This window comes from Ictidomys tridecemlineatus, chromosome X, assembly GCF_052094955.1.
Source record: "Ictidomys tridecemlineatus isolate mIctTri1 chromosome X, mIctTri1.hap1, whole genome shotgun sequence".
Taxonomy (NCBI): domain Eukaryota; kingdom Metazoa; phylum Chordata; class Mammalia; order Rodentia; family Sciuridae; genus Ictidomys; species Ictidomys tridecemlineatus.
The window spans coordinates 38,237,954-38,250,530 of NC_135493.1; the positions used below are offsets into that span (position 1 = coordinate 38,237,954).

Below are 12,577 nucleotides of genomic sequence, written 5' to 3' on the forward strand. Positions count from 1 at the left end.
GTATGTTGGTGATGAGAAAGCATCAAATGCATGTGAACTTTACCTTCTCTACCCTGATTCCCCAAGATTAGCTCCTTCCATTTTTTTTCTTATTGATTTGGATTTCAAATTATCTAGAAGAGTTAAGCTTCATTCATTCCATTAATATGAATAACTTAATCAAACAATCAGATCCCATACCTAGCTGAGTAGATGATAACCAATGTAATTGGAAATTTTGATTTGGAGGACATTTATAGATAATAGAAGACCTGGGTTTGATGAAGCCTGGCTTAGTAACAGGAAGAATGAAGCAAGAAGGCTGAGAAGGGAGTAAGAAAGGGTGTTGGCAAGTCATCAAAGATAAAATGGTAGGTTTTGCTCTAAGCTTCTAATGGGAATAGTGTAGGACATTGTAAATTATAAATTGGGGCTAGCATTTCTAGACAGATCCAGAATTTCTGGTTTGTCCTTGGTATCTATTCAGGAAATCTTTCTTCTCTCTGCCCTCCTGAGAGGAGGAGGAGTAGGAGGTGAGCTTATTATGCTCATCTGTATGGTAACTATAACATTTGTAGGATTTTCCTATTATTTGGTCTTTTAGATAATGGCTAGGTTTAATACTAACAACTTTTTCCTGTGTCAGGGGAAAACCATATTGAATCTGTAGTAAAATTTGTAGAACTTGCCAGATTCTAACACTAACTAGCTTGGTTACTCTACTTGGTCTTCTTGGATTGCTTTTCTTTTTCCACGTGTGAAATGAAAAGGAAATGGATCCTCTCTTAAAGGCTCTTTCAGCATATGGCTTTGTTACACATGTTGTCATGTAAACTTTAAACTATGTACTAAATTTTTTTTAGGGATTTGTAGTAGATGGAATTTTGTCCAATATCTCAAATTCATTTGTTCAAGTACTAATCCCCAGTGTGACTGTATTTGAAGATAGGGGCCTAAAAGGAAGTAAATATGGTAGAACAGTTATAAAGGTGGGGCCTTGATCTGCTAGGATTAGTGTCCTTATGAGAAAAGACACTGGAGAGCATCCTTACCACTACATTCCCCCTTCTACCACATGCACACAGGAAAGGCCATGTAAGGACAGAGTCTTTGTACAAGCCAGGAAGAGAGCCCTCACCAGGATCCAAACCCTGCTATAACACTGATCTTAGTATTTATAGCCTCCAGAACTTTGAGAAAATAAATTTCTGGCATTTAAGCCCCCCAGTCTATGGTATTTTGTTATGCTAGACTGACTGATATAAGATTTTACCATATAAGGTATGTATGAATTGAACTAGTAGCTGATATGGTTTAGAAATAAAATATATAGTCTTCTTGATAACAACTGTAAGATTTAACCATATTTATTATGTTTTTATGAACCGAACCTATAGACTAGATAGTTTGGCATTTTAACCTAATGGTGGAAAGAATACACCATCATTTAATCATGTTAGTTATGTTTATGAATTGAATTTGTAGCTTATATGGTTTAGAAATGAAATATATAGCTTCTTGCTAACTACCACAAGATTTAACTGTATTTTGTATGTTTCTGTGAATTGAACCTATAAATTATATGGTGTGGAAATGAAATATATCATTTATTTTTATTTAAATAGGAAGTGAAAGGTTTTAACCTGATGGTAGAAGATACCATCATTTCAATTTTTATTTAATCTTCTGGATCATGGAGAATTATGATACTGAGTGTAGTTAGAAGTTATGAGTAGTATATTTAGATTTTTGTGCTAATTTGCTAAGTAATCCAAGTACAATTGAGAAACAACTGTTATTTGGTACTAGAAGAAAAGAACCAAGCTGTAGGGCTTCTTTCTTTTCCTTTATCTACCTTTAATATAAATAACCTAATTGCTTAAACCTATTTTAGTAAATTATTACTGTATTGGTAGGTTCCTATATTATTTTGTTAATGTTACTTATAAATCTCATTCTAAAGAATCTAACTTTAAAGATAAGCAAATTGCTAGGGCGGGAGGTTGCAGTAGTCTAAGACTATTTTTTTTTAACTTCGAATTTTGCATCAGTATGGCAGGAGAGAAAGGATTTAAGGCTTATTATTATTATTATTTAAGTATTTTTATTTATTTTAGTTGAAAACGGACCTTTATTTTATTTATATGTGGTGCTGAGACTCGAACCCATGGCCTCATACATGCTAGGCAAGTGCTCTACCACTGTGCCACAACCCCAACCCCTAAGGCACATTATTATTAAGTAAATATATCTTTTTCATGGTCTTGTTCAATTTTACTCCACTCCCACAAACATATTTCTGATCTGTTTTGGTTTGTATCACTAGTGTAGTCTTGGAAGGAAGAGCATTGGAAATGGCATGCACTTGGACTGCGGAGTGTCATATGCAGATTTATGTTGCTTTTTATACTTCCTGTGATTGAGTGCATCTAAATTTCCCTGAGAGGTACTGTTGACCTGACAATACTGGCTGCCAGTTGGCAGACGAGATTCATCTAGGTGGTTACTTCCTGTTCCTGTCTACAGACTTGAAAAAACGGATTCATTTTCATTCAAAGGCTTCTCTGCACATAATGGCACAAAATGTTCAGAAGTAGGATAATTCCTTATAAATCTATGTCTGGTTACCCTCAGATAAATATTTCCATTATCTCATTTTGTGCTCCTGTTTAGTATGCCACATTTTTCATTGTATGTAGGTGGCCTTAAACCATATAGCAAAAGCATTTCCCCCAAACGCTGAATCTTCTCTTTACTATGAACCATTTTTCTCATTTCCTTGTCATTGAACAGTTCCTCTCAACAGGCTTAAAAAACCTTTTTCTACTTTGATTTTTTTTTCTGATTATGCTGGTGTCTTACAACCTTTTAGGAACTCATACATGTTTTATTAGCACATTTAAGAATGAAATTACCTATTTTTCTTCTGTGTGTTGGTGAAGAAATTTTTTTTGCTATTTTTAGATAATATGTATTTAATGTTCTTATAGTTATTGCCCTGTACAAAGTAGTTATCACATACAAGATGCAATCTCTTGTGCTCAGTGATGTTTATGTTTCAGTCTGCTTTAAAATTCTTAACTTCCTGGGTTCTTTACCCCATTAAATGTTGCTTTTAAACCTTTTGGTTAATTTTAGTTCCAAGTATGTGTTTTTATAAAAGATGTTGGATGAGCATTTGTAAATGAGAAACCAGAGTTCCAGATTTTTTAATAATAGTTTTATTCTGTCAACTAAAATCTGATTTCTTCCCTCTTCAGGTGTCTGTCCTAAACATAATAGAGAGTTTCAATAAATTTATCTATCTTTGACACAGATATTGTCCCATAATTGCATCTATAAAGTGGATGTTGCCTGGGACAGGCAAGGAACAGGTAGGGTATAGACTATTATGCATCTACTTAGAGGGTTCTTAACAACACATACTCAACAGCTCCTAAAATTCAAAGAGTATTAAGTATAAAAGACAGCATAACAAGTTAGCAAGACTGTCAGACAACTTCTTGTTACCTGAATATACTGTGCACTTTTACATTCCAATGCACTTACTTACTGTGGAATGTCTTTGCTCCCCAGGCTGCCTTGCAGAAATGCAATTTACCCTCTAGTACTTTTATGCCCCAAGTTAAATCAATGATAGCATGGTATTATAGGAAACTGTATATAATTCCCCTACATATGTTTGAACACCCTCCATCATATTTTATAGTACAGTATATTCTTTAGTTTGTGTACTTTTTCTGCTTATCCTTTACATTTTGGGTATTTACTTGAGTATATAAGGTTGTATTATAGTATGAATGTTTATGTATAAAATTTAGTGGGATGAATAATAGAATGAAAGATAAAATACTTATAAAAGATTTTTATTTCTAGTGGTTATCATAGGAAATAAATTCACATTTTTTAGAGGTTTCTCAAGTCACTGAGGAAAAGACTATATAACACAGTTCTGTTATCAAGAAAGCCATCATTGCTATTTTAAAGACCTGTTATTATGTATATTAGAGTCTGATTCACTTCATTCTGAGGCTGCAAAAGCTGTTGAAGGACTTGTCTTACATAGAAATACTATGTATTGTGATGGGAGAGGATTGATATCTTAATATCCATAAAATTGTTTCTGATGTTGACTCTACCAAGTTAGAAAGTGCAAAATGAAGAGGTAAAATTCAACTTTAAGATAATGTATACATACCAGTATACTAGTATGTTAAAGAATGGATGAGAAAATAACTCTACCTAATTCTTGTCTTCTGATCAATTGTTAGTCAACACTAGAGAAGAGTTTCCAAAGGGAGCATTAATTAGAATCTTGTCTAAAGTTATATTTTGTACTTATAATATAGAAAGCAGAAAACCTGGCATTTACTTTTTGCTTTTCATTTTCATAACATTAGCATAGGTTATATACTATTTGAATGCTAACTTTGATGTTATACTTTAGTCATCCTTTTTCATGCTATTGGACATTTGGCTGTTGGTAGAAGGGAACTCTTAGTATTGCTTCCATGTTTATGTACTTTATTCAATTAGGAACATTTCTACCATTGTGCCTGTTTATCACAACCTGGCATGATTCATATGTTTGAGGATGGTGGATTAAAATGCTTGAATGGAATATCTTTTTATTCTAACTGCTGATGACTGACTGGAGTGTTTTAAAGAAATAATTTTCTTTAACTCACCAGTGTATTATAAGAAACATGATATGGGATATCTCTCTAAAATTTAAATTCTTAGAAAACAGTTATGTAGCAAATTATACCAGTTTAATGTAAATACTTATATTAGTACATATCATCCCCATCTTGAGATATTTATCTTTTTATGAAATGTTCTAAAATATGTAAATTAATTTATTTCATAAAAAGTAACATAGGGGCTGGGATTGTGGCTCAGAGGTAGAGCACTCACCTTGTGTGTGTGAGGCCCTGGGTTTGATCCTCAACACCACATAAAAATAAATAAATAAAACAAAAGTATTTTTAAAAAACTTGACATATAAAGTGGCTTCTAATTAGAACACATTCGCTTTTGGATTTGACCATTAATTGAGTCTGTCATGGTTTGCTGCAGAATCCAAATATACACTGTGTTAAATTTCATTTGAAACCACATTATACTTAGGCCATTTTTAACAAAAAAAATTGTTTTATTTTTTAGTTGTTGATAGACCTTTATTTTACTTATTTATATGTGGTGCTGAGAATTGAACCCAGTGCCTCACACATGCCAGGCAAGTGCACTACCACTGAGCCCCAGGCCCAGGCCATTTTATTATAATTGCCACTTTGCTCTTTGATACTTGATGGATTGTACTTATAGGCAATATGTTTATATAAAAATTAAAGTAAATTTTCTAATTTATGAGTAGTAGTTTAATGTTTGCTATTGCCCTTTGCCTCTCTGAACTCTACTGATTTTTCTAGGCCAAACAGAATTATCAAGTTTGATGAAGTTTTTGTACACTAGTGGCTTGACTTGTGGAATTTTGTATATGGTTTATAGTAATTGTTTCCTTTTGCCTTATATTATTAGTTAGCTCTGAACATGCCTGCCTCCTGTACTGGCTCCTGGAGAGCAAAGACCTTTAGGTATCCATGTATCTTTTGTAATCTCTTTATAGTACATATATAGCTCCTATATTGTCAGAAAATGTTTATTGAAGTATTGAGGTTATTGATTTCCTCCCTGATTTTCCAAATTGGAGATATGTATCGACAGTAACTTGAGATTTAAATGAGGAATCAGTCATCCATCACATAGAGTTAAGGCTCTGTAATTGATGCTGCACAGGTTTGAATAAAACTAATTTATTATATATCAGCTGTGGGACTACCTCATCTGTAATAGGAATGTATCAGTCTCCTAGAGTAATTGATGAGGATTAACATAAATAGTTGGCTAAAACATTTACTATGGTACCTATCATATAGGACACACTCAATAAAATGTACAGTTTTGTTAAATATAGTACTATTGAGTTCCTTGAGGGCCTGTCTTTTGGGCACCTAACCTAGTGTATGCTAAATACTCAATAAATACTTGCTTGAGTTGAATTGATTGATTTACCCTATTTTTATCTTCCATTACAGCCCACTGTTTGTAACATGGAAGATTGGTCGAGACAAAAGATTGCGTGGATGCATAGGTACTTTTTCTGCCATGAATTTGCATTCAGGACTCAGGGAGTACACACTTACCAGGTGAAGACCAATTTTTGTTACCTCTGCTTCTACATTAAAAAAAATCTTATGGAACTTGAGCCTGATATTTTAACTCCTTTTCCTTTACTGAACTGTCAACATTCTTGACTCCTTTCATGTCAGGTTTTTCCTTCTCTTTGACCAATTACCTTCTCTTATAAAATGTTGTTGATATATATTATCATATTATAAAATACTGTAGTTACATGTATTATGCCATAGATATTTTGAACTCCCCACAATGGCCAGCTCATTTTTTATAACTTGAAAATCAATGACCAAAATATCCGTGGGTTACCCAAAATATTATTTCTATACTAAGTCATTGTTTCTTTCCTTTTAAGCTTTTAAAAAATAGTTAATGTCTCTTTTATCTTACACATTTTGTACACTTTTATGTATTTTTGATTTTGAAGGGAGAACCTAGAAAAAATATAATGCCCCAGCCTGGCAGATAATTATTCACATTCACACTTTAAACTACAGTTACCCTGGATTAATTGTAGTTTGTTTATTTTGTTTCATCTAACACAAGGACAAAGTAATGAGAGCTTCCATACAATTGTTAAAACTTTGTTCTTAATGTCAGATCTCACAAAAAGCTATCTAGCATGCCATCTGATTTATTTGTTCAAATTAAGATTTCTAGCAAATTGTGTTCCAAAATTATTTCAAAAGAAGAAAATTCCTTAAATAATAAGCTATTAGTAAAGGAATTTCCTGTTTTTGTTCATTTTTCAGGACAATTATATGACACCATTTCTATAGTTGTAATATGCACAGTGTCTATCCAACAAAAAACTGGTCCTTGCCAATTGTTGGTACTTGGGGCAAGTTGCTTAACCTCCATAGGTGAAGTAATAATTATAGCATTTTGTTTTATATACTTAATAAGGGCATTAGGGGGGTCTTGAAGGAATGAAATAATTACAACTTTGCTTCAAGATTAATGTGTGGACATTCATTATTTTACTGTAGAATTGTATAAATGCAAACTCCTAACGAGGCACTTTAACTTAATATTCTCATATTTTAAGGTGCACAGTAGCTCACAGCTACAAGATTTTTTCAGTGGACTTACAGTGAAGTCCAGGGGAAAAAAAGCAATGGTTTAGAGGGTCATATTTGGTTTTAGCTTTTCACAGGTATTAGAAACTGAGTGTTTGGATTTGAGCAAATAGCATATAGCCTATAAGGCTTCAAAATATGCATCCTAGAAATAACTACAACTTGTTAGAGTGCAAATGTTAGCCTATTTATGTCAGTTTTTTTATTTTTTACATGAAATACAATAGGCTCATTTTGAGACTTAAGTAAATTCTGCCAGTGACTACCTTTTTGGGACAGGTGCACATGAAATGACATGTTTAATAAATAATCACAGGTAATTTATTGCATGTTTCCCAAAAATAAGTTGAAATGAGGCACACTGGTTCCTTAATTTATTGCATGTTTCCCAAAAATAAGTTGAAATGAGGCACACTGGTTCCTTGGTATTGCCTGAAAAAGAGAATTCTGTGGCCAAGTAAGTTTGGGAAGCACTAATTAAAAAATGTAAACAGTTCTACTCATTGTAGGATTTCCCAGAAACTTTTATTTTACTAGTGTTTTGAATCTCTAATAAATATAGAATGAAGCATTTTTTTAGACTACAGCTTTTTTGACTACAGAACCCCTTTTATCCTCTCATTCCAGGGCCTTGTGCCATTAATGTTTAAAGGAAGACCTTTTTGGAAATACAAGTCTGTTATAAAACTTGAATTTCAGTTTATATCTGGGTAGTAAAAAAATATGTGTGTGTGTGTGTGTGTGTGTGTGTGTGTGTGTGTGTGAGAGAGAGAGAGAGAGAGAGAGAGAGAGAGACCCTTTGTCCCTTTGTGTTTTCTAGTGAGATTGTGGTAGAAATTCCTTATCAAATATTATCTACTTTATTTATTTATTTATTGGTACTAGGAATTGAACCCAGGGGCTCTTAACCATTGAGCCCCAGCCCCAGCCTTAAATATTATCCACTTTAGAAATCTTCAGTAGTAGTAGCTGGTAGCAACTTGGTTTTAAGGAAAATAAATTATTTTGTCTCCATTGATACGGAGGGATGGGAATATACAACTTTTCTGCATTTTTAATTTTATCACTAAGGGTATTACCAGAAGAATTGCAATGTATTTTTCTGGAAATAATAGGATCTGAATGAATTGTTCGGATAATCAAACTTGGACATTTGCCTACATTTGTATACCTTGTTATTTTTATTTTAGTCTGTGGCTCTTCCTGTTTACTTTCCAACTTTTTTCTCATGTTTCTATACAACTTCCTCAAATCGTATATAGCACATTAAAGAGGGATGTGTGTGTGTGTGTGTGTGTGTGTGTGTGTGTGTGTGTGTGTGTGTATACGCACGTTCCTGGTTTTACTATTCAGTTTTGTTTAGCATAATGTTATTTGATTAACATATTAAGAATCAAATTATTTGGAAGAGATGAAAAAAAAATAAGTCTTATAAAATGCAATTAATCTTTTTTCCTGGGTTCATTTTAGAGTCACAAACTATAAAATTAATTTAAGAAGTTTCAATTTCCTGTTTTTAGTCTAACAGTGTGCTTATTTTCTACATGTTATTGTTATGACTATTATTAGTGGCTACCATTTATTAAGAATTTATTATATATTAGACATTGCTGAGGAGCTTTATATGTACAGTCCTCACAATTCTTAGATATTTATAGCCACAATTTTAAAATGAGGAAACTGAGATTAAATAATTTAAATAATTTGCCCATAAAAGTTGATGACAGTATACAAATTAAGGTATTTATCAGATCTCAAGACTTCAAAGTGCAAATATTCTGTCTCAGTTAAGAAGAATATATTGTTTACCAATATTTCTTGAATTTACTTACATTTATGACTTTTACATGTTAGAAAGCAGAGATTTTTCTTCTTTTAGTACTTATAAAACATATACAGATGAGAGTTATGATTAATAGAGATAAATACAAACATATCAGTTGAGGAAGATTCCTTAAATATAGGGCTCAGAAGTTGTACCACAGACTACAGATCTGTTTCTTCATGTAAATTCAAGTTGGTAGTAAGTTTTCTAGAATATAAAACTGATTAATATATGTGTTTCTTATTTAGTGAAAACAGGAATGTGGTCTGTCACCATACTTAAAAGTCTGTCTTTCCTGACTTCTCATTTACTTTGTCATATTTAGACCTCTTGGCAGTGAAATAATTATGCAGGTGCTAGCAGCGTCTGGAGCTTGATTCTGAACTATGCTACTTTTGTGCTGCTTAATTCTGAGAAATTAGCAATGGAGGTTTAGTCCTTTCTAGGGAACGGGGTAATCACATAAAGGCTGATGTGTTTGCTTTGTTTTGTTCTGTGTGAGTGAGTAAGTGAGTGGGGTGTTTTTATATGTGTGTTGCACTTTACAAATGTTTACTTCTGCTGGATTATTTAAGATACTGAAAATAACTAAAGGTCTTAGGTGGGCTGAGCACTTTTGGGTGATTAGAAGCATTGTAAACCAAAATTGCTTCTATATTTTGATGGTGTACTCTGACCTTTTTCTAGAGCAGTGTGTGTTTAAAAACCATTGTAAGCAGCATGATTATATTTCTCCCATTGGAGTAGGCTATTATGTGATAATTCTTATTCTTCATTTTTTTAAAGTAACTACACTTGGCTCATTATGAGTAATTATATTAAGCAAGTCCCCCTCCTCATAAAATATTAGTCCTTTGGTAGCATCACCCAGATCAATTTTTCTTATAAAAAGAAAAGCTTTACATGAGTCACTTCTGACTGTACATTATTGTCATGGAAGCTCATTTAGAGATGTTAAGGTTAGACTATTTTTGGCAAGTGTCTCTGGCAGGACTTCTGGCTAAAGTATGCTTTTGGGGGAAATAATTTAGATGTATTTGAAACACAGTGCTTAGTCTAGCTTAGTCTAAAACCCACATTTTGTTGCCTTTTTAGAAAAGGGAGGATGGCCTGAGTCATAAAAAATTATATATAATTTGATAGTTTGTTTATTGATTACCAAATAACTAATTAAATATACGTCAGATTTTGTAAGCATTTAATTTAAGGTGTAATTGGAACCTGTATCGTTGTAAGCTATTTACTTCACATTATCCATAGGAAAGCATAGTGAAACTATTTATTTGGAGAAATTGGGAGTCTTCATTTTAGCTTCTAGGTTAATGCACTCCTTCATTATCCCAAGACTGTATTAATTTGCCAAGAGGTAGCCAAAAAATGGCCAGCGGAATGTGGAAGGGGAAACTAAAGAGCAAGAACCTTTCCCAGTATGGGTAGTGGCGCTTGAATTATAGAGAATTGTCTGAATTCATATAGCACTTACTGCCCCAAAATTAAGTGCAGTGAGTGTATCAGATTCTTATTCCTTATCACTTCTTTCAGATCTTCAGAGTCTCCAGTTGAAATGTCCCTGCTGCTTTGATTAAGAGCCACAGGCACAATGCCGTTGGACAAAAAAGTAGAAAAGACCATCTATAAAAAGGTGTGAGGGAAGCTGAACATGTTTTTTACCCCCAGTGTCAGGGCTATTGAATTTAATCAGGAGGGGGTAAAGTACAAGAAATTAACCCTATTCTTACATATGTCTATGAACTTTACAAAACTCTTTGCTCTGAGGAGGCTGCTATTTCCCCCTTTTAATCATGTTTAAACAGTGCATCCTGCAAATCTTGTCTACATTTTGCCTCAGGAGTTAATAATATGGTAAGAGAGAAAAGAAGTTATATAAATAATTATAGTCTTAGGTAGAATGTGATTTTTGCCTAAAAGGCAAAGGAGATGATACTGGATGAATACAATTACGCTTTTTCTGTAATAAAAACTGGAATGTATTTAAAGCAATTTACAGAATTATTTCATCAATCCATCCATTGTTCACTGCATGTAAAATCCAAAATTGTTTTTATCTACATGGTTAAAAAAATCAAAATGCAAGAGTGTGTTTAAATTATTATCAGAAGTAATTATGTATTAGAAGTGGGAGATTCTGAGAGGAAAAAGTGAGCTTATAATGGAAAAAGTCCTCTAAAATAAGACTCTTGAAAATGGGTGTGCATGTGCACACACACACAGCCCACCAAATAGTACCTAGAACCAAGTTGGATTATAGCCCTGATGCTTGAAGAATGAAGAAAATTAAAAAGTTAATGGTTTATATCCACTTTCCTCTTGTCTAAATAATGTGAATTCACGTTTTGCTTCAGTACAATGAAACTCATATCTATCTCCTTTCCTGAGAATCATTGTTTCAGATAGTCTTCATTTCTTCAGATGTAACTCTGAAATGGTAAAGCTAAATTAGAACACAAATAATATATTAAATTATTATATGTGGCCTAAAATTATATTGTAGACATTAAAATATATTTATTTTTGTCTGAACATCTGCATGATAAATATTGTGTCTATTCATAAGTGTCTAAAGCAGTTGAGTCCTTAGGACTTCAATGAACAAGAGAAAAGATTTTTATCTTAAAGTGTTCTGGAAAAATAAAGTGGTTATACCAATGTGAGCTCAAGGCGATTATTCCTGTCTAGAATATCACACAAATAATATGCTTTTACCACTTCGAGGGGACAATGTTACTAGTAATTTGAGTATTTTAAAATAATTGAATGTTGAGATTTTTGTGCAGCAATTTAATATTAAATTTTTAGTTATAGTTTTATGAACATGAGAAAATACAAATCCTTCTCTCAAACTTTAAAGTGCCTCATGTGTATATTAAAAGTAGTAATCTTTGGAAGAAAAATTCCTTTTCATTACTGATAATAATTTGGTGTTCTATAAAGGCTAACTATTTACTGCTGGCCCTTTACTTTACATCATAAATTTATTTTTCATAGAAACAACTTCTGGGTTTATTTTATACTGTCTCACTTTTTAAATAAAGAGCAAATATTCCATATAAAAATCTTGTCCTAAAGAGTTACATTATCTGAGCTACTTATTGTTAACAAAAGAAACTTCATACACACATACACATAGACACACACACACACACACACACACACACACACACACACACCCCACAGGTTAACAAAATAAACTTGGACAAATGGTAGATTTTTAATATTTTCAATTAGAATAAAGATTTTATAAGTGCTAGGAATTTTTAAAGATGGAAAACTATTTAATCTCCTCTGTTGAGAACAATGCAGTTATTATTGATATCAAATTAGTATGTTTAAAATCTAAAAGAAAATATATTTAGATTTATAAAGTATAGTTACAATTGGTCTTATGTTTAGAAAACTCACTTTTATGGCTTATACAATCTTATTTCAACTCACATTATCCTAAAAATATTTACATTAAAACTATAGGCTCATCATA

General features: G+C 32.5%; 1 protein-coding gene across 4 annotated transcripts in view; it reads left to right on the forward strand.

The window, feature by feature from the left end:
* Ammecr1 (AMMECR nuclear protein 1) overlaps positions 1-12,577 on the forward strand; it is a 113,373-nt gene that overhangs the window by 50,269 nt on the left and 50,527 nt on the right. For 2 of the 4 annotated variants that reach the window (XM_040284211.2, XM_005323357.4), the window contains exon 2: positions 6,078-6,188. The exons of the other annotated variants lie outside the window; for them this stretch is intronic. In XM_040284211.2, coding sequence (XP_040140145.1) covers positions 6,078-6,188 — 111 coding nt within the window. The remainder of the gene's footprint in view (positions 1-6,077; positions 6,189-12,577) is intronic. 4 annotated transcript variants of the gene reach the window in all.